At 38.8% G+C, this 13,843-nt stretch overlaps 1 protein-coding gene across 1 annotated transcript; it reads left to right on the top strand.

Annotated features, from left to right (window-relative positions):
* The first annotated feature begins 675 nt into the window (after window positions 1–675).
* Window positions 676–10,524, top strand: aire (autoimmune regulator). The gene is made up of 12 exons (XM_086087114.1): window positions 676–822; window positions 1,381–1,555; window positions 1,676–1,780; window positions 2,742–2,846; window positions 3,595–3,716; window positions 3,820–3,941; window positions 5,020–5,089; window positions 7,235–7,318; window positions 7,388–7,500; window positions 8,093–8,171; window positions 9,504–9,587; window positions 10,046–10,524. Exons 1-12 carry the CDS (start codon window positions 676–678, stop codon window positions 10,127–10,129), a joined length of 1,290 nt encoding a protein of 429 aa, XP_085943240.1. The 3' UTR covers window positions 10,130–10,524.
* Window positions 10,525–13,843: the final 3,319 nt, after the last annotated feature.

The following is a 13,843-nucleotide window of genomic DNA, read 5'->3' as shown; positions in this document are numbered from 1 at the left end:
GAGTATGAAAACCTAGAAATTGTTTTTATTGCACATTTAGAACATATATAAAAAACCCTCATGTGATTAATTACAATAAAAAAAATTATCACCTGACGGCCCTAATTTTTAATAATCTTTTCTTCTTTTTTTAAAATCGTGAGTTAACTAGTAAAGTCATGCGATTAATTACAATATTTAAAAAAAATCACTTGACGCCCCTATTTTTTAATAATCTTTTCTTCTTTAAAAAAGAAAGAAAAGATTGTTAAAAATTAGGGGCATCAGGAGATTAAAATTCGTCATCGTAATTAATCGCATGACTTCACTAGTTAACTCAGGATTTTATATCTGTTCTAATTATACAATAAAAAATGTTTCTAGGTTTTCATACTCGTTAACAAAAGTGGGAAAAAATGTTAAACTAATAGAAATAGTTCAAATAAATTTTTGACGTCTATAGCCGTCAATGGCAGTGAATGAGTTAATGAAAATATCTCATTTTAAACGGTAATTTCAGCTGTTTGAAATGTTATCCCAGTTTATCCCTAGCGCAGGTACAAACATTACCTTTGACCACTAAAGGTGCAAATGACACCTTTTTTTTTCTTGGAAGACCACACCCATTCCTTGAAAAAGGGCCAGTGAGTTGATGGTCCACCTCCCTCACATCGTTTGAGGCTCAACAAGTGTATCATGTCTCGTGTGGAGGCCATCGCAGACCCCAAACTTGGCTCGCTCTTGAAGGGTCTTCGCACGGATATCGCGATGGCCGTGCACGACGCCTTCCCTCTGGTTCACGGTTTGGCCGACAAGAATGTCATCAGTGAGCAGATGTTGAAGGTGAGCCGGGTTCGGGATACTCAGGTCAGGATGCAAGTTTTTAGTGTCGCAAAGGCTTTCTGTAAACCAAACTATGGGAAATTTTCTGAGAGATCTTTGTGAAATCAAAGTGGGACCCTTCTTCATAGTTGTAGTTAAATTGGCTGCAGAGCCGATGCTGTCAAAGCTACTGCAACGTAGCACTGCATAATTATAGCCAAAATGGTAATCACGATTATTTTGATCAACATTGTGATCATTATTATTCATCACAATTTTTCATTGTAGGGAAAACATTTGTAATTTTATTGCACTACTTTTTGATTTATTTATTTTTTTAAGTTGACTGTACGACATTCTGGTGGTTGGCTGACTACTCGCCAACGATCACGTTTATTAATCGTAGCAGCCCAAATCGACAAATACTGTAGTATGTTTCTGTCTTTTAAAACATGCACAGTAGTGGTTACCACATCTGCCTCACAGTCAGGAGATGCAAGTTCGATTCTTCACATTTCATAACATGCTAGATTCTAGTTCAAGGTAAATTCAGGGACTTTTTTCTGTGTGAATGTTTAGGACACGGTGGCGCAGGAGGGCCGAGAAGGGATCCACAAGGCTGTGTACTCGCTGCTCTCGTGGGTTCTAGACCAGAGCGCCTCCACCATGCAGGCCTTCTGGAAGAACCTAAACAAGACCTACAACCTGGACAGCTACCCCAAACTGCGAGCACTACTCGCTCATCACAGTGCCGGTATGTGATGAACTCGGGCGGCAAGTAAAGTAGGCTGCGCCAGCTCAATATGTCATTTTTCATTTCATCGATTCTGGTGTCACTTTTTGTATGATTAATTGCCGCATAATTGCCATGCAGAAGGCGACGTTGCGTCTCCTCAAGGCAAGAGGAGTCACGGTAAAAAGAGGAGTCACAAGGACAGAGAAGATCAATATCGTGCCAGGACGAGTGACGGATTTGCAGGTTACCTCCTCCAAAGAAGATTTTTATTGTTTTTTATTGCTTTTTCATGAACAGAATTACACACAAAAAAAACTACAGTCCCCCCCATGTATATACATATCTATAATAAAATGTAAATAGACATAACAATAATAATTTGTAGCCTATTATAACATAATATCAAAAATGTATTATTAATGTATTATTATCGAATTAATGTAAATAAATATATAAAATTAAATGTGATGGAATCAAAAAATACAAAACTGTAATTAAAATAGGTATAAAAGAAGTTAATTATATTTTATTAAATTTGTTGGTTTTATTCTTAATTGTTTAAAATATAAGTTATATTCCCTAAAGGGGATTTAAAATGTCACATAAAACATAGGATATAAATAAATAAATAGACAATTAAATAAATAAATAAATACAGTATAATGTATCATTAAACTTTTTTTCAAGGGACTATTCGTGAAATTAAGATCAAAACAACAAATATGAAATTGTAATTAAAAATAATTGTAAAATATATTATTTATTATTTAAAATTGCATTCGTTTATCTCCCCCCCCCCCAAAAAAAATTATTTTGCTCCTTATAATCCCTAGTGAGGAAATTTAAGGTCTTTATATTTATTTCTAAGAATCAAATTTGATTGAATTCTGATCTTGTTTTGTGCTTCCCCAGTTCTTTTAATGGAATATTAAACTTAATACAAACTAACTACATATTTGAATTAAATAATCATGCATAAATTAAAAAAAAACATCAAATTAAACATTTCCCTTCATGTTTAAATCAAGTGATCTAATGCTAAAATATTATTATTTTTCCCTAGGGGGTAAAGTGAAGTTCTACAAAGTAAAGAGTGGAACGCCTCCCCAGCAAGCAACATGTGGCACGAGTATTTGTCAAACACTTTGCATGAGCTTTCATTTACAAATTCAAGTCCAATTTTAAGACGACAATCGTGTTTCAGCATCGGCCCCGAGAGGAGGGCTTCCCTCGTCTTCATCTGCTCTCGCTGCCAGTGAGCTGTCAATCAAGTGTGGATCATCCAGAGAGAAGATTTTAAACTCAGATGGTAAGTCTGCATGTTGACGAACTACCGGCACTAAAACCCTTCAAGTATTGATTCGCAGGTGTCTAATTGACATAGCCCATTTGTGTCACATTTTTTGGGGGTCAAAATACTCTAAGGACCAAGAATGATAGCATCCTTGACACCCTATTTCTTGTCTTGCTGAAATTTGCTTGCTTTGAGTTAATAGCAAATATGGATTTTGCTACCATCAAGATTTGGGGCAGAGCACCCCAAATCTAAAAAAAAATAAATCAATATATAAATAAATAAAATAAATAAATAAAACGGAAAAAAAAAAAAAGGGAAATACAAACAGCATGGGTTGTGTTTTCCTGTGTGGAGGCAGCACTTCATCTCCAAGATGCCGAATGACGGTATACTTTGTCAACAGTTCTTCAAAAAAGAGGCTTCTAGTGCTCAAAGCTTGAATTGTGTTTAACAATCTATTTCATTCTGCCATTGCTGCATGTGTTTAAAAAGTACAGAACAAAATATTTGACAAACTGTAATTTTGGGGAACGCTGGAAGGCATTAATAGCTTTTCCATTCACCGTTGTATGCACCGTCTGTCAGAAGCTAATAACTAAAAACCCAATGCAGGTCTGCTTACCTTTTAGCTTTGCAATAGTCATTCACTGTTTTTCTGTAAATCACTTCTATTTGCGTAAAACCATCAATAAACATCCATAAATGACACCATTAGAGATCAAAGTAGGCTTTTTTTTTTTTTTGCATGTTTCCTCCTCAGTTTCGACCAAAAAGTGCATCAAACTGCCAGGAGAGGTTTCCAAATGTAAAGAACTGAAATCCAAAACTGCCACGGTGACTTTTCAACACAAGAGGGAGACAACAGCAGCAGCCTCTGGACAGGTCCCACCACGCAACATACTTAAGAATGTGTGAGTGTGTTTCCATCAACATGCGTGCTTTTGTGTGTGTGTGTGTGTGTGTGTGTGTGTGCGCGCGCATGCAGAGCCACCACAACGACGACGAGTGTGCCACGTGCAAAGATGGAGGCGAGTTGATCTGTTGTGACGGATGTCCTCGAGCTTTTCATTTAACCTGCCTGGACCCACCGCTTGCATCCATCCCCAGGTTCAAGCGCACGCGTCCAAGAATATCGCTTACAAGGAACCCCAACTGTCATGACAAGTTTGCTCTATATTATTTATTTGGTTGTTACTGACATAACTATGAGGTTAATTTTTCAAAAATCATTTTACAGTTTAATACATTTTGTAGAAACTTTATTTGGACGTACGCCGCCATTGTTAAAGCCTCGCAGCGTTCCCAAAGGGACGATGAAAACTCTTGATTGCGTCTGGTGAATGACGAGAGCACGGCGTGGGGGAGGGCGACTCTCCCGATCGTATGTTGTTTCTTTAGGAACGCTACGAGACTTACCTTGCTTTCTACGCACGGAATGCGTTTTCGACGTAAATAACAATGGCGGCGTACGTTCAAATTAAGTTTCTACAAAATGTATTAAACTGGAAATGATTTGTGAAATGGTTATGTTAGTAACGACCAAATAAATAATCTAGAGTAAACTTGTCATGTCAGTCGGGGTTCCTTTTAAGGGAGACATCATACGTACGCTAAGCTAGGGCGTTGCGACCAAGCGAGCGGCTACTCAATGTTGCTCATTACTTCTTTTTTTTTTTTTCAGAAATTTTTTGTTTTGTTTTGTTTAGTGACTTTTGTGATGTTATTTGAGGCTCCCTCCAAAGAGATGAGATGTTCCCTCATTTGCATCCAGACTGCAAATGAATACCACAAAGCCACCACCGGCTAGACTAATGTAACCACACTGACTTTAAAACAACAACAACAATAAGCAACAATTGAAACAACTTTTGTGGTGTTATTGGTGCCTTGTCTGAGACTCCCTCCAGAGCAGATCTTCATCTCTGTGTCCAGACTGCAAATGAACGGTGCAATGCCACCACTGGCCACATTGAACCACAATGACTATTAATTCAAAAGAATCAACATGCAACACCTTTATTGACTTATGTGGTGCTACTGGAGACTCGTAGAGTTACCGAGACGCTCCCCAGAGCACAAGATCGACAGACTGCAGATGAACCACTACCACAGCTACTGTCACTGCACATGTTAGCTTAATCCCATGTTGGTAAATGTTGGTAATAACACACTTTTACATCGGCAGTGGTTCTTGGCGATGCAAGGACTGCAGTGGCAGACAAGGGAAAGAACAACAAGCCTGGCAAACTTTGCAAGTAAGTGATATTGACATGCGTGAGCACTCAAATGATTAGAATTCCTAATATATGAGCGCTTAATAAGAACTTGGTCCCAGCTGACTTTGAGCAAAACAAGCAGGGTGCATTTTATGGTGTCAAATGTTGTTGCTCTTTTACGGCCTTAAGGTTATTTGAAGCAGACATGCTAACCACTCGCTGACTGGCCGTGCTGCTTGATCAACTTAATGAATTACATGTCTGAAATTTCAAAAATGAGTATCACAATAACATCCATCCATCCGTTATCTGAACCACCTAATAGAATAAAATTAAAAAGTATATATCTTATCCAAAGTGAGTCAGCAATTACATGTGTAGAATAATATACACTGAACAACATTTACTGATTCATGAGAAAGTAAGATTATATTGGCATTTTATCAGTAAAACTCTCGACGATTATTCTTATTTTGAAATGGCCTAATATCGGCCGAAATAATTACTGCAGCTAACTGCCGTTGTGAGTTATGACCATCTTCTTCATTTATATCCAGTATGTGACAGTGCCCCCCGGTGGCCAAGGCACACCACAATAAGGATCTTAAAGGCGACTGAAGTCGTACGAAGGAACGTTTCAACCTTAATAAAATATTTTCATAACTCTTCTGATAAAACATCGACTTAAAACTAGTTGAATGGTACATTTGCCATGTCCTGGGGGGGCCTGTGTATCATTTTTAATGGCATTAAGCAACTTAGAGGAGGATGGTAGGAACACTCAAACACAAACTACAAATGTGCTGACAGCTTTATGGCAATGCGCTTGCCTCATAGGAAATATGGTCTTCCTTCAGACATAACAATACCGCTTTTATCCATATGGTGCCGCCATAATCAACGTAAACTGAATTAAAGCTACTGCATGCAGAAATTTGAATTTTGAATCGCTACTGCCACTTGAGGCCGGAAAATGAAACTACACCCCCCCCCCTTTTTAGGACCTCTTAGCTTGATGTGACACCATATTACAGATTTTTTTTTTTTTTTAACTCTGCTTATTGAAACTGCATTTTCCCTTCTTCACATACACAATGCACACATGACGTCAAATCGGCAGAGAGAGGGCGGAGAGAGGGCGGGAAATTCAAACTTGAATCCAGTGTGAAAACCCTTGGCCAGAAGCTTGCAGTAATTCCCATTATGAACAGCTGAGGTGTTTATCTACTAATTAAAAAATGTATTAAAATGTCATAAATGGTTCAATAAAAAGGCTATTGTAAAGATCTTTTTTAGATTTTGTTACAAAGTGCAGCTTTAAATTTATTCTGAATTTAAAGGTGAGGTCTTTAGTTTTCACTCAGAAATAAACACTTCTTAAACACTGGATGTATAGACATGTAATCCTTCTCAATCAACACCTCTGGGCTTCTGTTGATGACCCCAGCCTGTATTTTGCCATTTTGTTGTGTTTTGCCATGAGAGGGACGTTTGTGGGCGGAAAGTCTATGTTTACCCCTCCAGCCAATCACAGAGCGTGTCACTGAAGGCAGGTGCAATGTTGACGAGAAGAGTGGGGGTTGAGCCATGGGAAGAGTCAGTTTTGAATAGGGTAGATGCCACGGACTTCCGACTTCCGGGTTTTACACGTCAGCGCCGTTGCTGGCCACTGCTGGCCGCGTTCCAACACTCGCACCTGCGCCCCCCAATCGGCGGGATGGCGTCTCAGCCAACTGAAATGTTTCGGACACTGAGGCAGACACTACACACTCGCAGCCTCGCGCCCGTCGACAGGAACGCGCAACCGAGAGGCACAAAGGCGGTAGCCCAAGTATTGGGACGCGGCCCACACGTCGCAAACCGGAAACGGAAACAAAGTTGATGAGTGAAAACCCGGAATTTGGAAGTCCCGCCTCCTCCGTGGCATATAGTCCATTGGTTGTTTACAAACACAAACGGTTGTGTTTACAAACACAAAGGGACAAAACTAAAGACCCCGCCTATAAATGAATTAAAATTCAATAGAATTGTTTTTATAAATATAGCAATTCTTCATTAAGAGTTTGTTCTCTATGATGTCTGGTTCAGCCTTTATTCTCATATGTTTGCCCCTTCTCAACTCACATTCTGTCTTTTTGCATAACTTCATCAATAATTCACACGAGTCGTGTCATCTTTCTACAGCCTCCGCAGACAAACTCAAACATCTCCACCGTAGACGTCTCGTTCTTTCCCTTATTGTCCTCCTCTGCAGCCTCCGCCATGGAGGTAAATACGCTCCCGCATGTCCATACCATACTTTTGCTGGCTGAAAAGTTTGAAATGCATGAAATGTAGTGCCCAGACGCATGTGGTATTTGTCACCTGGGAGGAGGAGGAGGAGGAGGAGGAGACCTCGCTCGCTGTCTCCAGTGTTCCAATCATTACCACCACCACTGCCACTTCCCCATGTAAGTCTGGACATCAGTATTGCGTGAAGATGCACTGCAGTCTCGTCGTAAAATAACACTTAATTAACTCATTCACTGCCATTGACGACTATAGACGTCAAAAATTCATGTGAACTATTTCTATTAGTTTAACATTTTTTTCATTTCATTTAATTTCTTACGAAAACCAAGAATTTTTTTAATTGTACATTTATAACAGAAATAAAATTATCAAGTGATTAATTACAATTAAATGGCCCTTATTTTTAATATATATTTTTTAATTAGGCCGTCAGGCGATTACATTTTTTAATTGTAATTAATCACATGACTTCACTCGTTAACTTACGATTAAGCACAAATTTTATATCTGTTCTAAATTTACAAGAATTTTTTTCCTAGGTTTTCATACTCTTGTTAGCAAAAGTGGAAGAAAAATGTAAACTAAGAGAAATAGTTCAAATTAATTGTTGACGTTTATAGCCGTCAATGGCAGTGAATGAGTTAATACCTCAACACTGTCAATGAAAAATTGATTTGAGCAATATTTATTGTATTTTATTTTAAAGTAAATGTGGCATAACTTCCAAATGCCACCATCTGTGTTTGTTAGTGGGCGATCCATCTGTCTGTCGTGTTCCATGGCGTTGGTCAGCACTGCAGAAAAGGAGGCTGACAACAAATGTTTTCAGGTGGGTCTTGACTTTTATTTATTCAATAGCACCCCCTGGAAAGTTTGAGAGAAATGAATACATCCGTTTCAGAAATTGGGTGGACGCGTCCAACATAATAGGATGTACAAAAAGCTACAAGAAGTACCCATGCATGGAAATGAATTGAAAGTCAGCCATTGTGGTTTTAAGAATGCCATTTCACACTCAGCTACTCCCCCTGGAAAGTTAGAGAGAGAGAAAAAAACTCCCTAAGCCAATTTCACTAATCAACAGTAAATAAAGTGTTACAGTATCTATAACAACAAGTTGTACAAAAAAGTCTCAAGGTTCCATGTTCTAAATTGAACAGGAAGTCGGCCATTTTAAGTAGTGTGTTGAGTAGTGTCCTATGGAAAATTTAAATTCAAGTCATCCCATCACAAGTTTCACCAATCAACACAAAATCATGTATTGAAAACATGTCTGCCACAACACTCCGCACCATAAAGCCTCAAGGATCCGATGCCCGGAACGGAACAGGAAGTCAGCCATTTTGATTTAAAGCAGTCATTTTGTACCTCCTATAGAAAGTTACATAAAATGAGCCCCAGACAGCAATTGTCATGATAAGGCATGCGTAGATGAGGGTGGACCCAAATGCGGGGAAACAAAGGGGGGGGGGGTATGCCATGACTGGACTGGACGAGAGGAGGCTGGCTTGACTGAGACGTGGACGGCTAGACAAAGACAACTTTACTGTGACGAGGGCTTAGCTTGACGCGACGAGAACCACAGACTCCCACACGTAATGTCAACATCGACAATGCTCCCACACAGACTGGACAAACACAACCGACTCAATACACCAACACTAATGAGACACACCTGGGGAACACAATAGGCTGAGGGCACTGATTGGTCACACACACTGGGAAGAGAAGAAACACACAGGTGGATGTGATCAGACATAACGAGACAAGGGGAGAAATCAGGAACACATGACAACAATCACTAACCACTGACAAAAACAACAAACACATCCATAATAAACAAAACCCAACCCCTACAAAGCCGAAACATGACAGCAATTTCATCTATCAATACAAAATTAAGTGGACATGTCAATCATTGCTGGACAGAGAGTCACAAAGACGCATATCTGTAACAAGAAGTTAGCCATTTTGGTTGTAAGCACCCATTTTGGGCAAAGTCCAGTGCTCCTACTAAATTCTCAGAAATGAGCCCAAACTCGAAGCATCTTATCCCACACAAAATTTCCAAACTTTTTTGACTGCATCATCGAATGTGAGTGCAGAATTCTAGCATCATTCCTTGAAAAGTCCTCTCGTATTTGTGGTTGCTGTTTTTCAGCTTCCCACGACGGCCCACAACCCACGCAGCCACGACCAAATCTCATCCGTGCATAAAGACGAATTGGATTCCATCCTGGGAGACGTGAGTGGTGCTCAGTTACACACGTGATGTCGAATGTGTAGAATGCATCACGGGGGATGGGGGGGGGGGGGGCTGCATAAATTAAAGTCAGATGTTTTGGGGAGCATTGCGTCGTTGCAATATAATACGTGACGCACTTTTTGGAATTCTTGTTTAACTACAACCGTTCTCTCGGGAATACGCCTCAGTAATTAAACATAGTTTTAGCTTTGCCGTTATTCAAATAGCTCCATTTCAATTACAAGTCAGAATAATCCAATTGGTGTCGACTTTGCTATGACCCAAAACAATGAAAAGCAAACCCTGATGTGCAAAAATATGATGAATGTAGCAACAAACTCAAGAGGATCGGCCAAGGCATTGTGTGCGTGTTCATTACGTGATGTCACCGTGTATGTGTGTGTGTGTAATGTGTGCGTGTGTGTGTGTGTGCGCGTGTGTGTGTGTGTACGTGTCAGCAGGCCTCCTTGGATGGCATCTTGCAATGGGCTTATCACAACATCCCTCAACCTCTTCTTAACACTCATGGATGCTACCAGTGACTTGGAATCGAGCTCTTTCCAACTACTATTACTAGTACTCCTGCAACTATTGAAAACGATGACATCATTATGCAAAATAACAGTAAATGGTTTTTTTGGGGATTATATATGAGATGAAGAATGCTACAAATGAGGAAATTGAAGTGTCTTTGCACGTTTTCAGCAAATTTTCAAAAATTTATATTTACAATTTTTAACTTTTACCCATTTTGGCTTTTTGGAGAATGTTACATTTTTTTCTATCAGCTCCTCTAAACATCTTGCTGTATGTATCAGCAGTTGATGTATTATACTTCATGTCGCCTGAAAATGACATGGAGGATATAACAAACCAGAAATGACACATTTTACCGCACGGAGGACAGAGTACAGTCCTTGTTTGTAATAAGCAATAAACAAACAAAACAATTAATAAAACGTAAATAACTGCCTCAACGTCTTTGCAAAGACCCCCCGAAGTACTCAACATGGCGCCAGATGTGAAATCCACGTCGCACGAACGCATCAATAAAAGAGAATGACTCATTCTGACTGGGATTTTTCTGTCTGATATTTCAATGTACAAAGAAAACAACGACCGTTTCTCAATATCAAGAACGCAGAGTACTGACTTCCTAAGAACATACTCAGAATGTACTTGCTAAGAACAATAGTTTCTTTGTCAATTTGATTGGCTGTGTACTTGTGAACTTGTGACGCCAACTTATTTTTATTATTATTTAATGAATAGATATTTTCCCAGCCACGTCTTCATAGGTAACCAGCATCCGGGTATTCCGTGCGTTTTTTTTAGGTTTTTTTTATGCGTACCTTGAATTGGAACAGTAGCTGTGACTGATGACGAGATCACAATGACGTAAGAACGGACAAAAACGCTAATTGAGAAACAACTGCAGTGGACAAAGTCCACACATCTTCCTGAGGATTTATAGATGCCCAACAAGGTGCCTGATGTAAAATATCAAACGTTCAGTATCAAAAAATGCCGCCACAAAACGCAGCAATAATAGGGAATTTACAGCAATTCTTTTTAGTGGGCGACATAAGTTTCATACAATAGCTTTAAAGTGAGTAAAAAAAAAATGTCATCAACAATTATATTTGCGGATGCAATATTTGTCTATCAGCTACTGTTTGGATTTAAGAGTACAATGGGCCATCACATAGGCCCTACTAGTGGTTTGGCATCTGTGGATTCACCTATTTGCTGATTATTATTATTATTATTATTTTTAATTTAACTTTTTTTTTCTCATCACTGTTTTTTTTGGGGGGGGGGGGTAGAATTTTGGGGTTTACAAAAAACCCAAACCCAAAAAGCTCAATGATCAAAGTCAAAACCCCCAAAATGTCTTGACAATAATATGTTCTATGCAGCCCCACTAGTCCTCTTTCATCTAGAACTGCTTCAAACATCGAAGCGTATCTAGGAATGAAAAAAAATGTTGGTTTGTTGTGATTGTATTGCTGTTAAAGTTTTATGTTATGTTTGTTTTATGTTATGATTCCGTAAAGTGCTTTGTGAAAGCTAAGACTGTTTGAAAGCGCTATATAAACTAAACAGACTAAATACGGTATTCTGGTTAATATTGTGTTAGCAGAATATGAGCTAAGCGGCAAAATCCTGCAGTTTTTATTAATATCAGAAAGCGGCCATTTTGCTACTTGCTGTCGAGTAAAAATGACATCACAGTTACTGAGGTCTCAGGTAACAGCCAATCACAGCTCAGCTTCAGAAAACAGGTGAGCTGTGATTGGTCGTTGCCTGAGCCCTGAGCAACTGTGATGTCATCTTCAGTCAACACCAAGTGGCAAAATGGCCGTCCCCTGAGATGGATAAAAAATAAAATAAAAGGCTGGATTTTGCTTCATAATATTCCACAAAAGTAATATTCATCAGAATGTCATATTTAGACTAGCGAGGTCACATATAACATATTGTTGTCAAGACATGTTTAACCTTGACTTCCCCTTTAAGTTTCTCAATAGGGTTGAGGTCAGGGTATGCTGGGTAAGTAAATGTATTATTTTTTTTTTTCAATATGATCCTTATATACTAAAATATTAAAATTTTCTGATTCTGTCTTTAGTTTAAATTGTATATTATGTACACACGCGCACAGAAATATAATTAAACTAATGTTATTTGTTATTTTTATTATCAATTTAGTGTTCAGAATATTTCATATACATAACATACATGTTGTCATTGTGATATTTTTATAATTGTGTAATTTTTATTATTATTATCATTTCTATGCATAAAAAAAGCTATTTTTAGTTTAATATTGTATTTTAATTAATTAATTTGGCATTATGTTCATTTAAAAATATATATTTATTGATTTCATGTCAATCTTAGCAAATTTCTATTCATCGGTGTGCATTGTAAAACCAATAAGAATAAGAATTGCCTCCCAGAGTTGCTTTTTGGAGTTTTACTGCCGTCCAGACGGTAGTTGCACAATCGAGCTTTTAGCAAATTTGCACTCACATCGCAGCAGATGGTTTTAATCCAGGGAGGTATGAACACACAGAAATGCCTCCATCGCGCAGGAATTCCTCCGAGACTATCATTCCGATTGCAGAATTTTGTTTTTGTCGTGACATTTCCAGAGTTTTAGCAAGACTGCCAGCCAACAAGCGCAAGTTTTACACCCCTCCATATTTGGTCGCCATGACGGCCAACTCCTACGGCCCGAAAAACACAGGATGACTGCACACGTGCTTTCAAATCATCCATCATTTATCCACCTGTATGAAAAACAGGCAAAGCCAGGAACAAGAAATGATCAGATAGTATCAGAATGTGTAACAAGTATGCATTAAAATCCCTCAGCTGAGGCCAAACAGCCGCCTTAAAAAGTCATTCCAGCTGTGTCCTAAACATCTGTTAGCATACTTTCTTCTTCACTGTGTTTACTCCTAGCGTGACTCCCACACTGCAATGCTGCTGTTTTTAATGAGCCCTCTTAAATATCTCACTTTATAAAAACGTACTAACGTAATTGCAAAGGATTAAACACGTGTTCAAATATCTATTTCTTAAAGTGTTAAGACACCTGTAGTGACCTGCGAAGAGGCCATGTGATGCACGGATATGCCAAGCATGTCACTGGCATTGTGAGCAAAAACGCGCATAAAATATACGGCACTTACGTCCGGCTGATAAGAACATGACTTTGTGTTAGTTCTCACACACACACACACACAAACACACATCCTGCTACAATTCCAAGAATCTACACGCACACGCACAGCACACATCCTGCCAGCGCTGTGTTGATCACAGCTTTGGTATCCTTTGGAAAAATACGATAAAATGAAGTTCCCACGCTTTGACCAGCTCGACCTTGGAAATGGAAAAATTACAAATCAGCAAAATCCTGCCAAAGTTGGGTGTCTCTTCCATATTAAGGGAGACAGCTTGTGCTTTTTTTTTTCTTCCATAATTTCAAATAGTTCTCAGGTGTTTGAGTACAACAAATCTCACTCAACTGTCATGCAAATAGGGAGTGTGGCTTTTGTTACCATGACAACCAGGGCAAGGGGCGACACTAACCCTAGTGACTTCTTTTTTTTTTTACCTCTATAAAACAACTTTCGAAAAGATTTCCCTGATGGATGCAGCACTTAATTTAATTAATGTAGCAGTTTGGCCCAACAAAAATACTGCCCCACACATGTCGACAATTAAGCCAAAAATGTGCCGGT

This window comes from Leptonotus elevatus, chromosome 1 (genome assembly GCF_054856555.1).
Source record: "Leptonotus elevatus isolate MCC_2025b chromosome 1, RoL_Lele_1.0, whole genome shotgun sequence".
Classification (NCBI taxonomy): Eukaryota; Metazoa; Chordata; class Actinopteri; order Syngnathiformes; family Syngnathidae; genus Leptonotus; species Leptonotus elevatus.
Note: the sequence above shows the minus strand (reverse complement) of the source record. Positions and strands in the feature narration are given on the sequence as shown.

What these genes read in the sequence shown, in the direction of transcription:
- aire (XM_086087114.1), top strand. Translation starts at nt 676, where the DNA reads ATGTCTCGTGTGGAGGCCATCGCAGACCCCAAACTTGGCTCGCTCTTG. An exon ending in GACGAGTGACGGATTTGCAG is followed by an intron (nt 1,781 to 2,741) that starts GTTACCTCCTCC and finishes ATCGTGTTTCAG; the next exon opens with CATCGGCCCCGAGAGGAGGG. An exon ending in CACCACTGCCACTTCCCCAT is followed by an intron (nt 7,501 to 8,092) that starts GTAAGTCTGGAC and finishes TGTGTTTGTTAG; the next exon opens with TGGGCGATCCATCTGTCTGT.